The 25,901-nt window shown below is 40.3% G+C and overlaps 1 protein-coding gene across 1 annotated transcript; it reads left to right on the top strand.

Moving 5' to 3' along the window:
* The first annotated feature begins 1,917 nt into the window (after positions 1-1,917).
* On the top strand, positions 1,918-24,810 carry KLF5 (KLF transcription factor 5). Its single transcript, XM_050949846.1, has 4 exons — positions 1,918-2,329; positions 4,506-5,376; positions 6,544-6,603; positions 22,882-24,810. Exons 1-4 carry the CDS (start codon positions 2,144-2,146, stop codon positions 23,058-23,060), a joined length of 1,296 nt encoding a protein of 431 aa, XP_050805803.1. The 5' UTR covers positions 1,918-2,143; the 3' UTR covers positions 23,061-24,810.
* Positions 24,811-25,901: the final 1,091 nt, after the last annotated feature.

Here is a 25,901-nt window from a genome sequence, read left to right as displayed (position 1 = left end):
CAGATCTCTGGGAGTCTAAGGAGACTGAAATATTAGCCAGTGTGTTGGGAGGTTATCAATTTTGTTTAAAGCTGCTGCTGACTGTAATTTCTATTAAATTTGTAATTTTGAAAAATTGAAAGAGTGTTCAGGGCTCCTTATGGTTCATCTTACGGTTCAAAGTCAAAATAAATTGGATTTAAATGAACAGAATGGTTAATATGGGGTACATGAAGAGCACTACAGTTTAAAACAACCAAGGAGAAATAAACGATATATTCTTATTTATAATACTTGAAAAGCCTTCTATTAAACGAACTATTTTAAAAATAAACTATATAATTACATTGAATTCAAGATACTTTGGAAACGAATGCTAAAATTAGATTGTGTGTGATCCTTGGCTATATGTTTAGGTTTGGGATTGAAATTAGTCTGTATTATTCTGAATGCTACAGATTGACGGGAGTAGCTGACTCTACTTTAGTAACAACAAACATCAAGTGGCTGAACATTCCTAAAGAGACAGTTTGTGTAAAGAAATGTTATGCTAAACTCTTTCCAGGTTCTGTAATTAACTTTCTGCATTCTGACTTAGCAACACCTTGCTTGCTGTGGAGAAACAGTGCCTGAAAGAAAAGGGGAGGAGAGTGCGAGGTTGACCAGAGAAATATTTTTGAAATTTAGCAAACGTCTATCTGTAAATCCAGGAATGGGTGGATGCCATTAACATTTCCCAGGGATTAGTGATTATCACTACATCAACTGTGGAATACAGGATTGGTTTGGGAGAAGAGAAGGCGGAAATAGGATTTATTTCCAGTATCTCACATCTTGTATTTTCATATACAGTATGAGACATTTAACTTCTATTGCAGGTATTAAGCCATTCTTTCCTCCCCTTTCCGTTCATTGTGCGACATCTATAGCAGGGGCTTTAAACCTTTTTTCATTTGCAGACCCCTACACATTTTCCAGCGGAGGGGCGGACCCCTTTGGAAATCTTAGCCCTAGTCGGCAGACCCTTCGGGGTTGATGGACCACAGGTTGAAAACGACTGGTCTATAGTAGAGCATGCTTTGTGTCTCCCACACAAAAACAAAAAACATAGACATGCACTTTCTTCCTAGGAGAGGAAAAGAAGGCATAATTATTTCTATTTCTCATATCTTTTTTCCTGTCTCTTTCCTCCTTCTCTTTTGATCTCTTTTTATAATAGCACTTTCCTGGCATATTGCTGAGATGTGCAGCCTGATGCTGGCTATGCCTGAAACGTATTAGCACAAACTTTGGAGTCTGAACTGCTTTCAGGACCAAAAAACCCCACCAAAGTGATAGATGAGAATGAATGTTTCTAAAGCCCTTTGCAGAGGAGACGGTCCTGAGGATGGTTATTTTAAAATGTCTACTGGAGAAAATGCTCCCCAACGCGACTATAAATAACATGCAAGTCTGCAAAGGGCCTCAGTGAGCGCTTCCTAGCACTTGTTCAGAGCCACTTCCACTTTGCTCCCCAACCTTCCTCTTTCTGGCGGAATATTGGCGGCTGCACAAAGCAGCCCCAGCCCCAGGCGCACTGCGCTTTAGGCTTCCCGCGGATCAACATGTTGCAGTGTGCGGCGGGGTCCTGTTTTGCTGAGGTGCTTAGCTCGGCATGCGGGGCTGTCATTCCACATGACCTGGCTGGCTTCTGTCAGCAGTGGAGCCGCTCCCCGCCAGCTGCCCCCCCAAAGCGGGGGGGGAGGGGCCGTGACCTCAGCTTTGAGCCTGGGCTCCTGGGCACAACACCTAAAACGTGCAGGGCGCCTTGTTTCCACAGGCCCCCGCCCCCTGGCCGGCTCCGGCTGTCAGGAGCGGGGGACGCGCTCCCAGCCCCAGGGAGGCGGGAAGAGGGCGGGCAGCTCGCTTCCCATAGGCAGCCCGGCCCCGCAGGGCCAGCCCCCTTGTGCCTGGCCAGGGTGGGGTCGGCTGAAATAGAGGCGGGCATGTGGCAGTAGTAGAGCTACCCCGGGCCAGGTAGAGCGGCGGGAGGCTGCGCTGAAGCCAGCGGAGTTGTCGCCGGGCGTGTGGGCTGGGTGCGAGCGCCAGGGCAGCGATCCCCTAGCCCCAGGCAGCGGCAGCAGGGGGAGGTTGCGGGCCCGCTCCGGGGGGATCCCACTCGGCCATGGCCACTCAGGTGCTGCCCATGAGCGCCCGCTTGGGTCCCATGCAGCAGCCCGACGAGCCGGTGTTCGCTCAGCTCAAGCCCGTGCTGGGCGCCCGGGAGGCGGCGATGTTCACTGGGGAGGATCTGAAGCAGCAGCAGCAGCCGGGCGGCGGGGCCAGGATCCCGGCGGAGGAGATGGTGCAGGTGAGGCAGGAGAAGGCGCTTGGGCGGACCCCCTCCTGGCCGTGCCCCTAGGCGCTGGGCTGGGGCTGGAGCCAGGGTCCGGCGCAGCCCGCACGGGCAGCGCTCACTGGGTGGGGCAGTGGCGGGGAATCAGGGCGGCGCCCTGCAGCGGGGAGCCAGCGCGAGGCGGGGAGCCCCACCTGGGCAGTGGGGCTGGGGCCCGAAGTCCCCGCTTGCCCCCCTCGCTCCGGCCTGCGTGGGGATGCGCCTGGTCCGCGTGTCCCCGGCTGCGCTGCGCCTCCCAGGGAGCCAGCCGCTCTGCTCCCCTGCTGCGGGCGGGGATCCAGCCGGGCGCTGCCGCCCTCCGGCCAGGGAGCTGCTAGAAATCGAGGGGTGCCCGGATCGGGGCTCCGGGGAGTCGAACTTCCAAACCGCTCAAGGCGGATTCGAGGGGGCAGGGGCAGAGCCGCCCCGCGAGGGTGTTGAAAGCTACAGCTGCTGCCTTTGCACTTGCCCAGCAGCAGAATTAGCGCCGCCGCCTGTCTCTCTCGCCCACGCAGGGTCATGTTAGACTGGGGCGGGGGGGAGACTTGTCGGGACTTTCTGCGTGTCCCAGAAACTGTTTGGCAACAGATCCACAGGCAAACAGCTGGAAGAGCTAAAATCAGCCAGCGCCAACCGCAACCTGATTTTAGCTCAGGAACGGGCTTCTTTTGAGGCTATTTCCAGCCCTTGACTCTTTCATTGAATAGTTTCGTGTGCGGTTTATTATAGTGAGTAGCCTTGTGTGACACAAGTGGCATTGTATAAACGAAGCAGACAAGCCTATGAGATCCTGAGCAATGTGACAAACCTGTGCAGAGGCAACTTCCAAAGTGTATTTATAAGGAGGGCCCTGCCCTGGGATCTCAGTCGGAGTCACTCGGTCCCTATCTCCAATGTAACTAAGATTAAGGAGGAACTCCCCTCCCGAGAATTGATAAGCAAGGCAGTGAATATTAGTGGGACGTATTTCAGTCTCTGTGGCTCAGCGATATCTTTTCAAAGAATACATGTTTCTGCCTTCAAAGCAAGCTGGCCTTGGCTTGTAAACAAGAGCTGGAAAAAGGAGCCTGGCACGTTAAGGACGGGTCTAGATCAAAGACAAGCATTTTGTGTGTGTGTGGTGGCGTTTTGGTTTTGTTTTTTTCTTTGAGACAGGCTTTCGAAATACACTTTTTTAAGTAGACGTTTTGTTTGTCAGCTGCTTGCTGTTTTTCGGGGTGCTAAAGGGATTTGGTATGACTGGACTTTTTACAGGGCAAGGGGGAATGTAACATTTGCCCATTGGAGAGTACATGATAAATGTTTTACTGATGACTATCCCAGTAACGTATCAGGCTTTCGCCACCCACGGATACCCTACGACCACTGCACTAAGGGACTGATTTCATTGTAGGAATTAAAGAGTTTAGAGTGTGACCATGAGTAGAAACATGGTTATCACATTCTTAACAAATTATAGACTCTCTGTATATTTAAAAACATTGTTACTCTAGTCCAAAGAACTCTTTACACCAAATATATAGTAACTTAAAGTCACGATCCTGCCTCCTTGTTATTCTATATTGTTTATAAGTTTACACCTGTTTTGGGTTTTATTTCCAGTAGATAATTCTCATTTATGTTCTAAATCTGTTCTGAAGTATGAATATATATTTGAAATGTTAGCCTTCAAATAGTCAGATGAGGGCATGGTTTTTACAGTTAGCAATTCAAAGAGAAGTGTGAACTTCCTGTAAAAGAATGTCAATACACTTAGTAGAATAATGGTGAAATAGTAGAGTACAGGAATTGTAGAAACGAATTAGATGACTTTTTTTGGTTACATTATCCTATTGCAAATATTATGATACACTTCAAAATATTTGTACTCTTGTTCTGCATAAACATTGTTCAGTCTAATTTGTTCTTGGAGTTGTTGATTAGCATATCAACTATAAAAGGCAGGGTTGTTTTACTATGTCTCATTATTCTGACTATTTAAAACTTCCCCTGTGGAAGAGATGGGATTTGTTTAGCTCTTCTAGTAAAAGAGTACTCGTAAGGAGGGGTGGGGTGGTGGTGGTGGTGGTGGTTGTTATGTATGTTCTTGATGTCCCATCTCACTTGTGGTTTGGTAACAAATCATGTGGATTATGTTTTTGTTTTTGTTTAGACAAGATGTGAAATGGAGAAATATCTGGCACCTCAGCTTCCACCAGTTCCTGTCATCCCTGAACATAAAAAATACAGAAGAGACAGCGCCTCAGTTGTAGACCAGTTCTTCACTGACAGTGAAGGGTTGCCTTATAGTATCAACATGAATGTCTTCTTTCCTGACATTACTCACCTGAGAACTGGCCTATACAAATCCCAGAGACCATGTGTTACCCACATCAAGACAGAACCAGTTACCATCTTCAGTCATCAGAGTGAAACTACTGCCCCTGCCCCCACCCCCACTCAGGCTCTCCCTGAGTTTACCAGCATCTTCAGCTCTCATCAAACTCCCGACGTGAACAACATTTTCATCAAGCAGGAGCTTCCTACTCCAGATATTCATCTTTCTCTCACACCACAGCAGGGCCAGTTATATCAGCTCTTGAGTTCACCGGATTTAGATTTGCCCAATTCTACTGCTCAGGCAGCAGTAATGGACTCTCTTAACAATGTTTCCATGTCATCAGCCATGGCAGGCCTTAACACTCTCTCCTCAGCTATTCCACAGACTACAATAAAACAATTCCAGGGTATCCCCCAATGCACATACACAATGCCAAATCAGTTTCTTCAACCACAGGCCACTTACTTCCCTCCTTCACCCCCAAATTCAGAGCCCGGAAGTCCTGATAGACAAGCAGAAATGCTACAAAATTTAACTCCTCCTCCATCCTATGCTGCGACTATAGCTTCCAAGCTGGCAGTCCAGAATCCAAATTTACCGGTGGCCATGCCAATAAATCCACAGAACATCCAGACAGTCAGATACAATAGAAGGAGTAACCCAGATCTGGAGAAGAGACGTATCCACTACTGTGATTATCCTGGTAAGCAATCTATCCTAATGGAGAATAAATCACCCAAATATTTTCTTTAATCTTGCAAAAAATCAGATACTGATGATAACAATATGGGTGGAAGTGACTGTCTTTGGTGGTCCAGCTACAGTGAGACCCAAATCAACTTTTCTTCTTCTCCAAAGCCTTATTGTTCTGTGCCATCTTTTCTTACAATTTTTAAATAATTGTCGCTAACTTTTCTGGAAGATAATACATCAGTTCTTACTGTTTTTAAATACACGTATGTGGATCCCTGCATCACAAAACTTGTAGCTCTGGGGAAAAAAAGAAGGCTGGGATGGGTAATGTTGAACAACTTTGGTATCTGGCTATGCTTTGTTCTAGCAAACTTCTTCAATGTGCAATGGACCAGATGCTCAACAGGTGTAAATTGGCATATTGAAGTCCATTGACATAAGGCCATATCCTTTGTCCAGCTTACAGTAGCTATCTTGATATGAACAGAAGATTCAGTGTGTAAACTTGTTCCTCGGTTGTCAACTATAATTGTCCATCCATTTTGTATGCTAGACTAAAAGATGAATCTAGCAGCAAATGTTAATCATTCATTAATGAAATATGTGATCCCAAATATAAAATGTCAACACTGTGCTGAATGGAAACTAGTTTCCTCTTAAATATAATACAGGATATAGTATCTTGAATGTAGTAAATGTTATAATACAACAAATTTTGAATTTAAAAAAAAATCAGTGTAGAACTATGGTAAATAACAGTGATATTGAGTAATACCCTGGAAAGATCAGACAGTCCTTTAGGAACATTTTAAAAAATAAAGTTCTTCAGTGACATTCATATATCATTGAGTAACAGGTGTGGCTTCTTCATGTAGCAAATGTAATTTAAATGTGAACTCTCAGTTGTATTTAGCTTGTAGCTGCTATCCTTTTGTATAACATAAGTAATTAAGGGTCCCAGGATCTTAAGTATTGCCTTTTCTCTTGATTATGTAAAGCAACCCATTCATAAGAACTTTCTGTAGTAAATCATGTGAAACTTCAAATGATTATGCTGCCACAAGGTAGTAAGGTTTTTTGTTTTTCAATATTTTCAGAATGAGTGGCTTTATAAACAAACCTAGAGCATTATAATCTCCCTGCTGATATGCTTTCTCTTTTTTCTTTTTTTTTTTAGGCTGCACAAAAGTTTATACAAAGTCTTCCCACTTAAAAGCTCACCTGAGAACTCATACTGGTATGTACTTTCCTTGTTTTATTCCTTGGTTATGAATCTTTTTGAAAAAGCAAACGTTTGATTTGTCATCTTTTCTTTCTTTGATTTTGCAGAATGGGCTAGGTTCAAGATAGTTCAGTTAAATCAACCAACTTTGTCAATAAAAGTTGAAGTTACCCATTTATTTTTAAGACATTTTGTTTAGTTATTTTGAATTCCTTATAGTAAATATTTACTAACTGAAAGCAAGCAAAATATTCCCTTTGAAACCCTCAATTTTTCTCTAAAATGCATTTTTAAAAAAAATTTCCTTTTTTTAAAGGAAAAATTTTGATGTTGGATTTTTTTCTTGAGTTAAGCGCAATAAATATGATTTCTGTTTATTAAACTCATTTCTTCTGGCTTTAAATACTTAAAAAAAATAGTTCTGTCAGCACTAGTACTTAAAGATTTTTCTCCTCAGATTTCAGTATAGCTCCACAATTCTTCTCCATTTGCTCTTTCTCCAGCATTAAACTTCCATGTTTTAAAAACCACTTTTTTTAAAAAAAAAAAAAGTACAAATCTCATTTTTATTTCTTGGTGAAGAGTTACTGAAGTGGTAAGAAAATTAAAAACAGTGTTGAGGTGCGAAACCTATGTAGTCGTACCATAGACCAAATCCTGTCTGAAGCTACGTGCGTGCAGTCTCAGTTAATGGACCTGCACAGGTATAAACTGAAGAGTAAAGTTTAGTTCACTGACTCTAGTGTGAACTAAGGGTTCTCTTCTCTACTCGACATGCATGGGTGTTACAAACAACACGTATTGGAAAGAGGGTGGAACCATTCTATCCAGACCATAGCTCAGTTTAGATACATGACATTTTTTGTTTTTGTTTTTTTTAAATTAGGTGTCTGACATCACAACGAAACTGTATTAACAGTTCAGGATAATTCTTGTGCAGGGGACTTGGATACAGAATTGTTTTTGCAGTTTAGCTGAACCTTTGAAATGAAAATTACAGTGTCTTTCAAAGAAACCTAGGCTAAGAAGCCACTGTCCTCTTTAAATCTAATTGCAGGATCTGTACTCCAATGTGAAATACTTACACATGGGTATGTGATCCTCAAATCAGAGTAATTTATGGTTCTAATTAAAGCAAAATGCTTACTGTAGTAGGCCTGTCAACGTTAAATTTGTACTGTTTGAATAACATGGTTTCATCTTAGTTTAAAAGCAAAAGTCAAAACAAAACTTATTTCCTCTCTGTGGAAAAAGATCTTGTATTCAACAGTTACTATGAGTGGATTGTTGGATGACTGTAAAGAAACTGAATATCTCGAGGCTGTGTTACTATGGAAATCCAGTTTTCATAAATGAAGCAGTTATCTGTATCACAGCCACAGTAAAAATGAAAAGCAATTTTGCAAAGGTCAGTGCTCTCCACTAGCAATAGACTGAACAAGAATATTGTTACAAACATTTTGTGATACATATAATCACTCATTACTAGCTAGCTTAATGACAGGGTAATTTAATTTTTTTTAATGAGGATGTAAACTTGACTAATATAATAGAATGCAACCTTCATCTTACTTTACAGATTATTTAGTAAGGAAAGAGTGGGTGCTAGTGCCCTATTACATTGGATTGAAAATGTGTAACTTTTCATTATACAGTGACTGTAGGAACAGACTGAAGAATAAAGCTGAACTTAAAATGTAATTTTACTAAGTAATTGTAAAAATGAAAATCACTCAATTTTCAGAAATATGTATAATTTTCATATCTTCAAATAGTACTGATGAAGCAATTCTAAAATTAATGTATTCTTGTACATATAAAAAAAATATTTACCAAAGTTGTGATCACTAGTACCTGTTGCTATGGATGAGTAAAAGTTAATGGTGCTTTCTACTTTTTTTTTAACCTGTAGACATTTGACCTGAGCAGTGTGGCTAAGTGTGCAAAGGTCAGGGAAGCTGATCTATTCATAGAAACAAGAATGCCGCTTCAGATAAAATCTAGTGAATTTAAGTAAGCCTTTAATACAAAGGGTCTTTTAGGCAGGGGAATGAAGGGATAAATTGTCCAAAGAGTTAAAATACAAACATTAGTCCATTTCCTGTTACCTACCTTTTATTGTAGAGTATGAATAAACAATAACCATTTGAAAATCCAAGGTTTTTAAATTAAACCATCCTTGTGTGCAAGCTTTCTGAACACAAGCGCACCATTTAATATTCCCAGTGCTGTATAAATTAATGAATTGAAAGATTAAGGGCTAAATTCTGCCTTGGTAAAAGTGGATGTAACCTCCGGGAACTCCATGGAGCTATACTACATGTCCAGTTCTCCCAGAAGTCAATGAGAATTTTCTCTTTGACTTCAAAAGGGAAGTGTCAGCCCCGTTGGGCTAAATTTGGCTATGCGTATGAGTTTGAGTTTGTCTGTATAAATTCCACCCTTACTTTGTGTGCCCCCTTAAACCAATTGGATTTATGCAGCACTATTAAACATTTCTCTTTTTAATCTTAAAAATACCTGTACTTTTTATGGAGTAATTACCTTCAAAGTTTAAATTTAATAGGTGAGTCTCACCTAATCCAGTTTAATAAAGTTTTGTGTGATATTCTTTCAAATCCCTTAGGGGTGTAGCAGGCCTGTTTATCTGGCTAAACCCGTTCTTTAGTAATCATGGACCACTGAAGTTGTTTTCTCTTTATTCTTGACAATACCTTTTAAATTGGCTGCAATCTCTCTCTTCCCAAACAGCCTCCACCCTCTTCAGCAATCTGTCATTTTAAAATCAAAAGTGCCTGCAGCAAAGTTTGTCTGCCATTAAAAGTCAAAACAGACCTTATGCTTTTCCTTTGTATTGGAAAATCTCAGCCTTTCACAGTATTTATTTAGGAGTCTCTCCCTCCTGAATGGCTTTCAATGAGTTTAATAGACATTCTTTGAGAACAAACTTAAGGGAAATGTTATTTCTGAAAGAAGGAATGTGAGCCATAGTCTGTTTCCTCATTCAAATATGAACTAATTGGCAAGTTCATAAGTCACATTTAAATGAGGTCATAAGAAATGGCTGAGTTGAAAGTTTTTCCCCCCTTGCCCTTTTTTAAGAGTAAAAATATAAGTCAGATCCTGCCCTGGCTTAAGAAGGTAAAGCTCCCTTAATTTTAATAGAGTTGTTACAGGGACCTGTTTTCATTTAAAAAAAAAAATCTTTAGGTGAAAATTGTATTCCAAAATAATCAAGTTACTGTGTTGTGTTGTAATTCCTGAAATAGGTATGTCTCTCTACAGTTGTTTTAAAATTTATGGAGGGAATTCTAATTGGTGTTAAGCTGGTAGCTTCAAAATTGAACACAGACAAACAAGCTGCTGTTGCCAAGTTACAAAAGTACAGAATGTATTTTTGTATCCTTCTCTGAACGATTTTGGATCAGGTGTCAAGTTCTCTTAAGTAATGTCTTAAAAGCACTACAGTGCATTATTTTACTAGCATGGATTAGCATTTGATCCTCCATCTTTAGCTAATTAAAATGAGTATGTGCTAGTGTACATGTAGGAGCATCTTTCAGTATAGATGGGTTTCTTCAACCTCTTTATATTATCTTCTAAAATACATTGACCTATTAGTCATAGGACAAGTTTAGTTTCATAACTTTTGTATTGTGCAACCAGCATATAATGTTCCTGTTTTTTTTTTAAAACGCATCTATTGGCTACACTATAGTAAAATTAGTTGTTCATGCTAGTGCCTTAAGGTATGTGCCCAACTTGAAAAACTTGTCAAATGTCAAAGAAAAGCAGATAATTGTGCATTAATAAACCCTGTTAACTTTATTTCATGTTGCTTGAACATACTTAACAGCTCCCCCTTTAACAACTGTCTCCCCCACCCCTGTAGTGATATGCTTGAGGTCTTTTTAAACACTGAAGTCTGAGTTATCTCACCTGTAACAGTGCACTACAGTTGTACACTCCAGTGCTTCATTTCTGTGAGCAGCTGCATGTTTCAGAGATGTATTCTCTTCTGTTTAGAGGAAACACCATCATTGTTTTGTACACGTCAGGGTACACACACTGAGGATGTTTTTTCAGCTGCATATTGGCTTTCGGTACAAAGTCTTCATACAGGCATGTTCTCTGATCACATGGTGGGTTTGCCATTAATAGAGAGATGAAATAGTTTTGCAGTTAATGTTACAAGCTAGATCTATAGATAGTTTCTATGTGGTGATGGGAAGTGAAAGCCTAGATACCTCAAGAGCAATAGCATTCCTTAAATGAGATCAAGTCAAAATACTTCAACATCCCTAGTTACGTCAAATGTTTATATAGGCTTAGGATAACTGTTAATTTTATTCAATGCCTCAAGATGTTAACTTGATTTTAATATATGGCTTCACAGTCCAATTTTGGATCTACTGACATGGTCAGTCATAGTCAGAACCAGTGGTGGACAACAGGCTTTGAGCAGCCTGTAGGAATCTATCTTCCTGGTACTGTATATAAAACACAAATGGTGCTGTTGAACTGTGAGGAAATCAAATCGTGTGATTTTGTAGAGGTGTACTTTTAGTCAAGTGTGTGTATGTGAGAGCCACATAGTCACTCGTTAATATTTTGATATTAATTTCAAATATTACTTTTGAGCCTCTTGCTTTTGTCCTTCACTCTTTGCTTTTCCCCTGCTTTACTAAATTTTCTCCCTTTGCTGTTTTTTTCATCATATTAATCATTTCTTTACTGTTTAGTGATTGACGTTCTCTTCCCTCCACCCCCACTTTCCTATTTCTTTCTCTTCCTTCTTTCCCAAGTATCCTTTTTCTATCTTATCTATATCCCTCCCTCTGCAAAACATGCCCAGCTCTCCTGCCTTTCTCCAGATACATTCACAAAAAGGGTTGCAAGAGGTCTGAAAGGAGGGTGACAAGTGCCAGTGGCTTTACTGCCTTCCTATTAGAGGAGCCAGTTTTGTTTTTCCTCCACTTCAGCATAGGCAGGTCAAGGATTTTGTCACAGAGAAGGCTAGTAAGAGGGAGCAGGGTGGTAGTTGGAATTCTTCTTTCATTCTCCCCACTCAAGGGGAAGAGGCTTATGAGGTTCAACCTTCTAAGACACACTGAGCATTGTAATAGGCCAGGGGTCAGCAACCTATGGCACGCATGCCAAAGACGGCACGCTAGCCTTCTTTTTTTTTTTTTTTTTTTTTTTTTTTTTTTTTTTTTTTCTTGGCACGTTGCTGCCGGCCACTGGCACCGCTCAGCCCGCTGTCGAACCCACAACTCCAGCCCACACATCCAACCCCTTGCCCTGACTCCTGAACTCCCCCCTCTGCCCTGACCCCTACAGCTCCTCTGAACCCCAGCCCTGACATACCCGGCTCCCCCACACTCCATGCCCTGACTCCTGCACCCCCTCACATGCCCCCAACCCTCTTCTGTTGCACCCCCCCACACACCCCCAGCCTCACCCTGAGCACCAAATGAAAGCTCCTGCAAACTGCCCCCCCCCCCCCCCCCACACACACACACATATTCCCACCTGGACCCTTCACATCAAATGGGAGCTGCCCAGGTAAACACTCCACACCCAAACCTCCTGCCCCAACCCTGAGCCTTCCTCCCTCATTCTAGCTCCTGGGCAGACCCTGCACCCCAACCCCCAGCCTTGTTCTCAGTGCACTCCCACCCTCAGCTCAGTGCACAGAGAGGAAGAGAATGGGCTAAAAGCAGGGAGAAGGTAGGTACCCACTCTATGTGAGCAGGGCTGGGACCCCAGACCAGCAGCGGTCTGAGAAGGGGCAGCAGCCAGGACCCTGGCTGGCAGGAGCCAGTGAACAGAACCCCAGTCCAGCAGCAGGCTGAAGTGCTCAGCCCACTGCTGGTTCCACTCAGCCCACTGCTGGTCTGGGGTTTTGGCTTCCGGCCCCTTGCCAGCCAGAGTCCTGGCCACAGGCCTTGCTCAGCCCAGGTGAATGGGAACGCCAGGCGGACAGTGGGCTGGTGGTGTAAGATCAGCATTTTAATTTAAGCATTTTGAAAACCTTGTTTACTTTACATATGACAATACTTTAGTTATATAATATATAGAATTATAGAGAGAGCTTCTAACACATTTTAATGTTTTTACTGACACACAAAACCTCAAATTAAAGTGAATAAATGAAGACTCAGCACACAGCTTCTGAAAGGTTGCCGACCCCTGTGATAGGCATTCAGCTTGCTCTGCTTGGCCTAGAAACAAAGACAATGGAGAATGTTGGAGGACTGTGAGATAGGGAAGTGCAATTACAGATGGGAAATTGAGGCACAGAGCAAAAGAGTGACAAGCCCAATGTCACACAGGAAGTCTGAGTTTCATTGAACCCAAATCTTTTTTGTGCCTTAACCCACAATACTGTTCTACCAATATACTGATTTTCGTTTGTAACGTCTTGGAAAGTAGCACCCTGGATGCACTGGAGCCACAAAGCAGGAGAGGCTAATCTCAGACATTAATACTCCTTATGTGCTTGACTCTTGTAATTATCAGCACTTTTTTTGATTTTTTTTTCAAAGAAAATTACTTAATGTGTAAAATATGGTAATACTTATCATGGAGATCTTTTGGGGCCTGCCTCTTAGAAATGGCAGTAAAAAGTTTTTTCATTTTTATTCATATACTTTACAAGGAAAGATATATTTTTTTTTTTGTTTTTACCTGTTGGAGATAACACTTTAAGGTTGATTTATGTAAACCTGAGGTCTCAAACTCAAATGACCACGAGGGCCACATGAGGACTAGTAGATTGGCCCAAGGGCTGCATTACTGACACCTCCCCCCACCACCCTTGGCCCCTTCCCTGCCCCCATTCCAACCCCTTCTCTGAAATCCCCACCCCAACTCCACCTCCTCAGTGCCCCCAGGGGGAGCAGGAGGGATGAGGGGTCTGGCAGGGGATTGGGGTGCAGGAGGGGTCTGGCAGGGGGCTCAGGGCAGGGGATTGGGGTGCAGGAGGGGTCTGGCAGGGGGCTCAGGGCAGGGGATTGAGGTGCTGGGTGCGACAGGCAGCTCAGGGAAGGGGGTTGAGGTGCGGGGTGCAGCAGGGGGCTCAGGGAAGGGGGTCAAGGTGCAAGGTACGGCAGGGCCTTGGGATGCGGCAGCGGGATCAGGGCAGGGCCTTGGGATGCGGCAGCGGGATCAGGGCAGGGGCTTGCGGTGCAGGAGGGGTGTGGCAGGGGCTCAGGGCAGGGGGTTTGACTGCAGGAGGGGTTCGGGCTCTGGCCTGGTATGCACGTTGTCAGTAATAGACTAGAATAACGAAAGGTGAAGCAAAGCAAAATTTAAAATACTGTCAACAAAGTGATCAGCAGATGTTAAGGCAGAAATAACTTGCTCAAAAGAGCAGTGAGGTAGTAATGGAGAGTAATTGGTATCTTTTATGAGTTTTCCATAATCCATTAGTTGCTTGTGGGAGAAATTCCCAACATGGTTTTTTCAGACTTTTCTTTGAATGACTATAGGCCATGAAGGTTAATTGATTTGGTTCTTTATCTCCAATTATGGCTTTAGTGAAATATGTTTTAACATTGTGCTTTTTTGAGGCAAAGTCTTATCAGAATCAGGCCTATGTTGGTATGACTGACCCAGAACTGTAAAAAAAAAAATCTCCCACTGTCCAGGCACAATTTTTTAAAAATTAATTCAAAGAAGTGTCAGGTGAAGAGCAGTCATGTTAGATTTTTAGATTTTCTTTTTTTAGTCCAACAATTTCTCTTCTTGATTAAAAGCCTAAAAAGTCTCTCTAAGCATGAAAGCTTAAAAACTGTTTCTGTCAATTGCTCCCTGAGAGGATTAAACTTCTTTTCCAGGATATTTGATTCCTGATAAGGCAACTGATGACCTAAGAGACTGGCTTTAAATATAGTTCCGTTCTGAGACTGACCAACACACACTAATACAGTCCAAGATTCACAGCAATTACCAGTGATTAAAACTTTCTATTTGATTAGACATTCCATATTGTAATTTAATGTCTGAGCTTGACTTGGACAATTGAATCTCCTCTAGTTCCATGGAATATATTCTGGGGTGAATGTTGTTGGTTGTTTACTAGCTGACATGAACCTCCCATTGGTGAAAGATTAGAAACATTTAAGTAATGTCCTAGTTTAGTCTGAGTATCTTGGTAGCAGCATTCCTGTCCTGTCAGACTGTATTATTTATATTCAGTGATCTCTAACAACTCTGATTAAGGACATATTGAAACCTTTCATTTGGCAAGTATACAGTACTTTGCCTTCAGTTAAAGAAGGCTTTAACTTACTGCTTTGGCAATTTTATTTTTATTTTTTTTATATATACATACAGTTGGTGGAGATCTTAAGGATTGTAGTCTAAACTTATTACATTAAGTGCCAGAGCTGTAGGTGTGAAAACTCCAAAGCAGTTCCGGCAGCCATCTTCTCCCATATATGCCTCTTCTCCCATATGACATGTAAATACACACACATAGCAAATGGCATGGATTTATTATGAATCAACTTTTTAAAAATTAGAATTCCCTGACTTTTGTTTGCCTATATTCTTGAGGAGAGACCACCTCTGCTATAACAGTATGTTATACCAGAGAGAGAATAAACAACTTCACAAGCCAGTCAAGATTCCTCAGTAATCCTAGAGCTGCATGAGACAACACTTAACAAAATAAGAGTGCTTCAGAGCATTGGGGAATTCTGAATGTTTATTGGCTGATGAGGAGATAATGTTTTCTCCATGTCTGTAGTCACAAAAAGAATGAAAACTAGGATTTGGTGATTAACTTTTGACGTGCATATCCACCTTCTTCAGTTACCTAAGACTAATGTTTTCTTGTCTCTACACATTTGTGGTAGAAGGAGCTCAAAATACTGGTTAATTAACCAGTAATTGGATCTCCCTCTCCCATCAGTGAGACTAATGCTTCCTGTCATATGCTCTAAAATATTGTATTTATCTGGTTTAACACCTTTTTCAAGTAGTGTTATACTACACATTAAAAGGAAACTTAAAAGTGCGTGTGTGTATGTTTTGTATCTGGTAAATTGTCAAGGCTGGAAACTTGTGCTATATTCCATAGGTGAGCTGGGATACACACAAATACACCAGCAACTACTTCAAGTCCTGTTAGAGAGGAAGGGGGGATAGGCTTAAAATCATGACACCATATTCTACAGAAAAGCTATTTCAGGTAAACTTGGAAAAGATTAGTTCTAACCTTTCTGTCAAGTTTCAGGCCTCAACATATCTGGTAACTAAAGCAAACTGGCTCTAGAGGTGGAAGGATATGAAAACTAGTATCCTAGAAAAGTTCTAACACACACACAATCTAGTTCCTCTTAAAATTAATGAGTAACTAGGTAATTTTATTGTTTTACTGCTGTTTTTCCTTGAACATACTTACTATATTGTTTATCCATTGTCCCCTCCCCCACCATTCTGTCTTGTCTGAAACTAGCTTGGAGCAGGACCCAGGATGAAGTCCTGGCCTCCTTTTGAAGTCACTGGGAGTCTTTAATGGGGTCAAGATTTCACCTTAGGTGCCTCACAGTACAGATGAGAGGACATACCACTCTTTTGGGGAATTGTCAGATATAAATAATGGACAATCCTTTGACCAGTATAATTCTCTCATAATGTGGTTGTTCCAAACATGTGGTGGTAAGTCACTTATACCACATCATTGTGTGCTCTACATGCAACAAAACACAGGACAGTGGGGTAACATTTCAGACCCTCCTCCCCCAATAGTCTTACTTCATGTACACTTGTAGGCTACAGCCAACATTTTCAAACTTGATTACCCAAAGTTAACCTGTGTGGTGTTTTTTATTTTATTTTCTTCCCCAAAGGTACTCAGCACTAGAACTGGTTGGGAACTTTTTTGATTAATTGGTTTTTTGTTGAGAAATCTCATTTGTTGAAACCAAAACTGTTTGCAAAACAGGATCTGGTTAGATTTCCCAACTTGAAAAAATGTTGGGGCTGGGAGGGGAAGAATTGAAATTGTCAAAGAAAACATTTTGACAATTTTCTATAGGAAAATTTCTTTTCCAGTTTGAAATGACTTGTTTGGAAACTTAAGCTAATGTGATTGACAAGTTTAAAAGGATTTTTTTTAAGTTTGAAATGAGATGTGTTGAAATTATCAAAACAATGTTTCAATTGACCTGAAATGAGATTTCAGGCAGAGAAAGGGAATTAGTTTTTCTGTTTTATGAATGATTTTGACTCTTCATCCCAATTCACAGTGGGGAAGAAAAGTTCTAACTCTTGAAAATGTGTGTGAGACGAGAACCATTTTCCACCCAACTCTGCTCAGTTTCCACATGAACTGTGGACACTGAACAGCAGCTATTGAATGATCAGTGTCTTGGGAAAATATAAATTTAGTTACCTGACTGTAAGCAGCAAAGTGAAAAACTTGCCTGTAATTTTTAGCTTTATTTTTAAAGATAAACCCAGCTATAGAAAAATTCATTGATTAAATAGTCACTCATTTTAATTTTTTTTTTTTAAACAGAAGCATATTTTCTTGTATTGTCACTGGGAATTTCATTAATTATTTGGGGCTTTTTAAATGGTGTTTTGCTGAGAGAGATTTTAATAGAGTAGGGCTTCTCTCCACTGGTCACTGAATAACATCCAGGTGGCATCTACAGCAGTAGCTTATGTGGTGAAATAGTATTAGTATAATATTCAATGTATTAATTTTATTTTAATGTGATTTAGCATCTTAAATTAAGGAGGGCCACCTCCCTGTGACCAAACAGCTCTCTGCAGTGACCAGCAAGGACTTTGTTGGCCAAAGTTTGGGAACCACTTGGGCAATGGGGGTGTTATTGAAGTAACAGAGAAGGCTTGCATACTCAGTAGCATTCCTCCTATGAACATCAAAGTCTCCTTTTGACAACTCTCTAACCATTACACCATTAATATTTACTTTTAAAGACAAGTGAGCTACAAGAAAGTTTTCAAGTTACATTTTCCTTATCACTTGTTAAGTGCTTTCTCCTAAAGAGATTCCAAACTAGTTTAGTGTTCAACAAAGTTTTTTAAACACTTGCACTAAAGTACAAGGTTGTTTCACATGCTATACAAATACGTTTATTTATTGTGCGTGAGAAGGAATACATATTAATGGCCAAGGAACTTAAAATACATTTTGTGATGTGACAGCCTAACAAAATACTTAAAATCAGTGATACTGGAAAGAGATGATGCAAAAATCCAATTAAATGTATGAAACCTCTATCCTGTTGAAATATAATTCAACAGAAAGCAGTTCTGTTTCCCAGAAGAGCTGTGTATAATATTTCTGGCTTTGGAAGAAAGGCCTGGAGTGTGCTATTTGGCTAGAACTCGGTACCAGCTTCCTGCATGGTGTTTTACTTGAACAGTGTTGACATTTTAACAAATCCCATGGAAGCTCCCCTGAAGTGGAGGAGTTAGCTTTTTTTTTTTTTTTTTTGCTTTTACAGTGAAATATTTGTTTGATACAGTGATCATGTTCCAGTAACTGAACTATAGTACATTAGTATTTGATGACCAATGGCATTCTATAGGATGTTAAACCCAGAAGTTCTAAACTGCTGGAGGAAACCAACTATTTCTGAAACTGTACAGCTAGTGTATTTAACACAATTGTTAAAGTAAACAAATTTTACATTACTATGTAGCTAATGAAAATAGTGGATAAAGCATTCAATGTTCCTTGGCTTTATAATTTTTTTAACAGATTCCTCTGCTTATTAAAATCAGTATGGCGAAGAACAAGAATCACTTTTTTTTTAAAGTAACTTTACCTTTTTTTTCCTTGCCACATAAACTTAAATCAAATTCTTCTTCCCACTAAATATGACACAAATGTGTATGGATTGGGAAAGATTAAACAGTACTGCGGTTAGTTGTTCTTTTGCTCTCATTTTAAACAAGTTTTTAATCTCTATCTTCACTTGCCTCTCCCTCCCCACACCCAAAAGAAAAACATTTCAGATTGATTCCCTTCAAGAACTTTCCAACAGAAACTAGCATCACAAACATAGGTTATTATTTTTTCTTTCAGTATTTCACCTCTTAGATTTCTCCAAAATAAGCTGGGCCTTTATACCGACGCTAAAAAGATACATTTTTTTCATACATTATTTTTATATTTTCTTTTTAGGTCTCAGTTCCCACGCTGCTAGCCATAGTAGGGGTGAAGGGCAGTGTTATGGCTTTAATTTCTAGTACATAAAAGTAGTAGTGTTCAAAACAAACTGCGTGAGGTGCTTATGAAATGTCAACAGACCCTGGTCATTGGCAGGCAGGATCAAACTGGGGACCTTGGGAGCTTAATGCATGAGCTGCTACAGCATGAGCTAACAGCCCCCTGCTTATTAGCTAAGGCTGTAAGGAAGACTCATTTTATCTCTCTAAGAGATCTCGGTGCCACTAGATGGGACACAACACCATAGCCAGGAAGTGTGTGGGTTACACTTACTCAGTCCTCTCCATGCGTACTTTCAATGAAATTCTTCACATTTCAAATGTGGAGAAACCAAGGTGGGGCTATCACAGCATGGGGCAGAGCAGCAGCACATAGCTGTCTATGCTGCCATTGCCGTAACCTGCTATATTATTATGAAACTTCCCACAGTCTTGTGGCATAGCCAGCAGCAATCAGGGTAGGCACTGGGAACAGCTGATGTTCCCCTGGAAATCTGAGGTGAAATCCAAGACCTGCTGAAGGCAAAAAAAAACCCCTTTCATTGACATCAACATCAGTGGAATCAGGATTTCACAGCGATATTTAGTAATTTATGCTCAACAAGGCCACATAAGTTACTACTGTCCAAAATATCAGTAACTTTAAGCATACAAGTCTGCATACCACTATTTCATCCCACCAGCAGTACATTTGGGGGTGGTGGTATACACACTAGACATTAGCTACACAAGGCGGTTTTGCGGATGTGTTCAGTGCGCTGCAGTGCAGGCATTCATAAAGCTCCTGATACTCCATCCCACCTCTGCAGGAATAGCAGCAGCATTGTAAACCGTGGCCACTTTCAAATCCAAGCCTACTTTGCCTGCTGGGAACTACAGCTCATTGACATTTTTGATGAAAAATATTGTTGACATTTCAGTGGAGGGAAAATTGAGGGAGGGGAGGGGAAAGAGGGCTAAAAGGTCAAATCTGATTAAGAAAAAGAAACAGGGATTTTTCTTCAAATCAAAAGTTTCTCTTCTGTTTTCTGGCCTGCTGTTCTGTGTACATAGAACAGCTAGCAGTGTCCAGAGCTACCCCTTAAATCTCTTCCAACTAGTGGGGTCCTTCTGAACTTATTTTACCAAGTGGCAAGCAACATAGCTCTTAAAACTGAAGTGAAAACAGAAGTGACTTGTAATATAAACATCAAATTTAGGAATTGTGGAGAAATTTTTGCATCTCCTTCACCCTACTCCCCCAAAATCTATGTAGATATCCACAGCCTCCCTTACAGCTAGTATAACTTTCCCTCCCCCCACCCCCAAACAAAAATAACTCTAAAAATCCTCAGATAATGGGTCCTTCCTGATGAGGTGTCTCCCAGTTCTTCCTCCTCTCTCTGCTGCTATCTATGGGACAAGGTTGGAACAACTGAGGTGCTGAGTACAAGAAGGCAGCCTTTAATACACGACTATATTAAAAGAACATCTGTATCTGCCAGAGAGCCACATTATCTACGCTGCTATTTGGTTTTTTAAAAATTAGTCATAAGCAAAATAAAACATCTGTTTAAAAAGTGTTTGAAGTCAGATCCCCAAAAAACTTTATAATGTTCTTAAAGAAAGCACATCTGCTGTTGAGTTCCACAAAAGAGGTATGATTATGTTTCTGTTTTACCACAAAGCACACCTACAAGTGGCCGCTGCTTCTGTGTCCATGTAATGTGCAATGTAATGTTCTAAACACTGCATTAACAACCATGGAGCAAGTTATAGGAAGACCCAGTTTAGATATTGGAAGGATGATTACTGTACTGCATGAGATCCTGTACCGGACTTCTGCCATTATACCTCTGGGATTCTAATACATTAACTCAACTGGCTTTTCTGGTAGTGCTTCACTTGTCAGGTTTACACAACATCCTTGTTTTCATCTACAGTATGCCTTGTCTGGGACATAGGTGCGATCACAAACGATGCCGTACCATGTTCATTGGTCACAGTCATGCAGAGCAAATATGAGCTATAACTGGTTGCAGCCTAAATTATTTTCCATTGGAATGGGATGGACATCAATGGAAAGAATCTCATTAGGTTCCTAGGAGGTGGATCAGGCCCTAAGTGTGCTTCTCTTAAAGAATGATACACTTCAAGGATGGTAGTGTTAGCAATAAATCTTGGTTGTCCTGTGCACTAAGAAGTTGCTGGGTTTTTTGATGTAGACTCCATTCAGTGCGAATGTGCTGCCAATGTGAAGTTACTTCCCATTCATGAAGATGGGGGGTGGGGGGTAGTCTCTCCTTTTGCAGTAGGTTAAGTGTTGATCATAAAAGGCATCATAAACTCTACAAGGAGGATGGATTTTATAATTTTGATTGTTTTAAAAGGGACTTAGCCCTTCTGCTGTCAAGCAACAGAACCTTAATTTTTGCTAAATTCTTAATCTTCTGACATGGTGGGGCGGGTCTCACATGGTGTTCTCTGGGCTGTTGATGGTGCAAAATGAGCTGTCTGGTCACGTGGTGCTGGCTTTCTTCCTTGTTTCCACCCGCTAAACCTACATTAAAATACTTTCCAAGTACTGTAGTTGGTTTGTGAGGATTGTTATTGGATGTGAATGGGAGTGGCGAAAGCTCCATGTGATGAAAACTAGGAGGAAGGTGATACACAACATACTCTGGATGGGATTTTCCAAAGCACTTGGCACTGACCTAACTCTGTTCCCATTTGTCAATGCAAGTTTTACCATTCACTTCAATGGCAGCACAGTTAAGTCAAAGCTGAGTGCTTTAATATATTCCACCTTCTCTCTCTGTTTACATGTGGGTTACTTGTAACAAGTTCTTAAAAATTAGAATTTGAGAGCTCTGATCTAAAGACACTTTGAAATGAATATAGAGTAGTTCAGTGTATATAACTCTAGCAGTGATCCTATAAATAGGCAATCCTAGCTCTCCATTTATATTTTAAAAAAAAAAAATGTTTTCTGTCTGTTTAGGGTGACATCACATACATAACCGCTTCAAAGCAGATGAGTGTTTTGTTTAAATAACTGGTTCCCTGTTGTAGAGAAAGAAATCACCTTGAGTTTCTGACTTGGTATTTCCCCAGTATTTCAACAAACATAACTACAAATTATAGGTGTGCTTAAAATGTCCCATTTTCAATTCTGAAATGGATTAATGCAAATACCTGTGGTAGTTTGGCCAACATGTTCAAATCTAGCTACCTAAAGCTGGGCATTTTAATCTATATTAGGCGCCTCTATAAATGTGGTCAGATTTTTTTCAGAGGAGCTGTGCACTCTCCACATCCATGTAAGCTAATAGGAACAGCAGGGGCTTGGCACCTCTGAATAATCTGGCCATGTAAGCACCTAATTCTAGACATCCAATTTTGAAAACTTGGGCCTGAGTCTTTTAGACGTTTTTCTCTATATACAGTTGTCAGTAAGCCAGAAGGCCACAAGATTTTATTGCAGAATTATTAGCTGACCTTTTCGTTTGTTTTTGTTTTAGAAAATATTATCCCAGTTGTATTTGTTACATACTGCATAAAGAAATTCTAGTTTTACTTACACATCAGAAGCTCTTAAATCTCTGTATTATAAATCTTATAGTAACCTTTCTCCACATTTAAACTAGATCTTAAAAATATTTCTTTAATGTATGACTCTTGTCACTTTTTTTTAAATAATTTGTATATTAAGTTAGAGCAGATTGTAGTATGATGCTCTCTACCACCTCTCATTGTGAGGAAGTGTGTGTTTTTCAATTCCATGTAATTATTTCTAGGTGTATATTTTTACTTTTTGTAATAGGGGTATAATTAGGTTATGTTTACATGTCTCTGCAGTGGTGTCTGTTTACCACAAATTTCAAGAACAAAATTCTGTGAACTTGTAGCAAAGATTAACTTGTGAGTATTAAATATATCAGCAAATCATCAGGAACCATGAGCACTCTTCTCTTTCTCCCTCCGCCCCCCCACCTTTAAAGTGCAAACTATTGGCATTTAGTATGCATTCTTGTTAATTGTTCTTCTTCTGTGGAGTCACAGCTAACCATCTGTTTCTGTGTGTTCCAAATGTTTCAGGGGAGAAGCCATACAAATGCACTTGGGATGGCTGTGACTGGAGATTTGCTCGTTCAGATGAGTTAACACGCCACTACAGGAAGCACACAGGGGCCAAACCTTTCCAGTGTGCTGTGTGCAATCGTAGCTTCTCTCGCTCTGACCACCTGGCTCTGCACATGAAGAGACATCAGAACTAAACGTTGGGTTCGACGTGGAGGCTGTCTGTATCTATCTATGCAATTTCCCAGTGACTCTCAACACGTGGTTAGAATTTAGTTTTAATTTTTGACTAATGACTATCCATAAAGTCTCCAAAGAAACTGGAAATGTATATTTTGTATATTTATGAGGAAACAGGGAAGACACTGTACCACAGTACCAGAGTGTTCAGTCATTTATTTTGTTTGCTCTGATCATGTATATGGCTTTAGTCAGCAGGTTTCATCTCAAGTATTATGTTTCAGCACGTTGCATCATTATAGATTATTTTCTTACGGTGTTTTGACCAAAGCACTGTCATTATTGTGGCAATGTTTAGTAAATGAATTAATGGGAGGGCATAGACGAATTAACACAGAGGACAAGCCATGAATTGTAGTCTGTCAGGTTTTTACTGGACATATTTAGTACTTGTGTGGTTTTTTTAAAATGTTGTCTTTCTGTGCAGATAAAATATATAGAAAAATTCATAAACAGCCATAGAACAAAAAGTTTGTTCAGTATGTTGCATGTTTGCTATGACAACGATTTTGTAAATATGCAAATCAGCTTTTTAGGTTTTATTACAAAAGTTTTCTAGGAATCCTCTGAAAATTCAGATGTACATTTGAAAATATGGCACATTTTCAATTAAATTTATTTAAATACCTCTCAAAACATTACCAACTTAGTTTCATTTTCTGAAGAAAAGTGAACTAGCCATTCAGACATTTTGTACCTGTTAACATAAATGTTGTGCACTGAATATTCAAAACAGGATTGAGTTTTCAGAATGCTTAAAAGGGCAAAACATTTAGAATGAACTGCAAATGTTGGAAGCTTAAATAATGAGGATAGTTACAGTATACAGAATGTTAAACCTCTTACTATAAGCTAAACTTAGTATCACTTTAAAAAGAAGGATTTAGGATGCAATTTTCATAGACTGACATGTTAAGCTGGTTTAGCACCTGTATGATCTAGTTTCATGTGGATGTTGCATGTAATTTACCAGAAGGTAAAGGATACAGTAATTTTATTTAAAATTACGGTGCAATTTAGTTAATCCACTGTTAACATTGACACACACTGGACAAAAGTCACTGCTGACATAAATAGATGCAACTGAAGTCAAAGGAGTTCTGCCCTTTTATGCCAACAGTGAATTTAGTCGACAGCATTCTGTCTGGAAATAGGAAATGAAGGGCCAAAAAATGAGGTTACACTTTGTAGGACTTGGCCGAAGTATCTACAACATAAAGGAAACAACTAATACACATATGCAATTCACAAACTGTGATTTCATGATGTCAACCAATAGGTGGAATGAACAACCAAAAAGCCAAAAAAGGGTCTCAAAGGAAAACATAGCTTTGTTAAAACTGTTGTCTGTCTTTTTATTTATTTTGTGGTACATGGTAGACATTTTTTAAGACCATTTTACATACACTTGATAAATTATAGTTTTTGTTTGTTATAGATAGAAACATTGCTCTTAATTGTAAATAGTTGACAAATGATGTAAATAATTTTGTAAGGCTTCAAATGTTTATACATGGAAACACATGCAGAAATTGGTTACTGTTTTGCTTCTTTTTCCCTCCCCCCCCATATTTTTGTATTTGTGGTATTTCCTATGCAAATGATGGAGCAAACAGCTGTATAGTTGTAGAATGTTTTGAGAGAGAATGAAATGGTTTATATATAAAGACAATTTTTTGGAAAATAAAACAAAGTGCCTAAAATTAATATGCGTGAGTGTTCTCTGTATAGCTCCTTACCCGTGACTTTGCATATTGATTTTCAAATAATAGAATTCTTAGAGGCAACACTGTATGTCCTTCATTGCAAGGACCATCATTTTCTGCTTGGAAAGTACCTAGCACTTCTTGGGCACCACCACAATTTAAAATTGTAGATATGAAGTGATAAGAGCTAGCTTTATGGTGCTATTATTTTATTTACATCTGTTCTGCAGCTCTATCACCTTATGTGAATGGTATATACTATTATCCACTATCTTCTCTCCATTTCAGGATCTTTGCTATTGAAGGAGAGAGGCTTAGTCACTTTAAAAAATATATAAAAAATGTGTACACGCAGCTACTGGGTTACACCCATTTTCTGTGCTCCTGCAAACTTGAAGAAAACCAGTACTTCCTGGAAGGAACGGAAACTACAGTAGAGCTGACCCTGTAGAATTTTACACTTACAGCACCTTGACTCAGTCCTCTCACACTATTCTGTCCCATAGGGGTATTGTTATATAGATTATAGATGAGCAAACTAAGACACAGCAGCCAGGGAGTTCTTTCCAAGATTATGGAAGGATGAGAAATTGAATCCTGACATCTAAGTCTCTGCTCCAATCACTGAAGACACGGCTACGTTTTGAGAGTTTAAAGCGGCGCAGCTGCAGGGTCTTTAATGTAGCACCCTAAGCCAGTGGGGGAGAGCTCTCCCATCAGCTTACCTACTCCAGCCCCTGTGAGCAGGTGATGCTCTCCCACCAACATAGCACTGTCCACACTAGCGCTTATGTCAGTGTAATTTGTCATTCAGGGGAGTGATTTATTCACACCCATGAATAACAAACTGCAGTATAGATTGAGGGCTTGTCTCCACTTACTGGGAGATTGATGCACAGCGATCAATCTACCTGGGGTTGATTTAGCAGTCTAGTGAAGACCCACTAAACCATCCACTGAGTGCTGTCCTGTCAACTCGGTACTCCATTGGAACTAGAAACATAAGGTAAGTCGATGGGAGAGTTTCTCCTGTTGATGCAGTGCAGGGTAGATACCGGAAGACGACCTAAGGTACGTTGATTCCAGCTATGA

Source organism: Gopherus flavomarginatus, chromosome 1 (assembly GCF_025201925.1).
Source record: "Gopherus flavomarginatus isolate rGopFla2 chromosome 1, rGopFla2.mat.asm, whole genome shotgun sequence".
In the NCBI taxonomy this organism is placed as follows: domain Eukaryota; kingdom Metazoa; phylum Chordata; order Testudines; family Testudinidae; genus Gopherus; species Gopherus flavomarginatus.
This window is presented reverse-complemented; position numbering and strand designations above follow the sequence as displayed.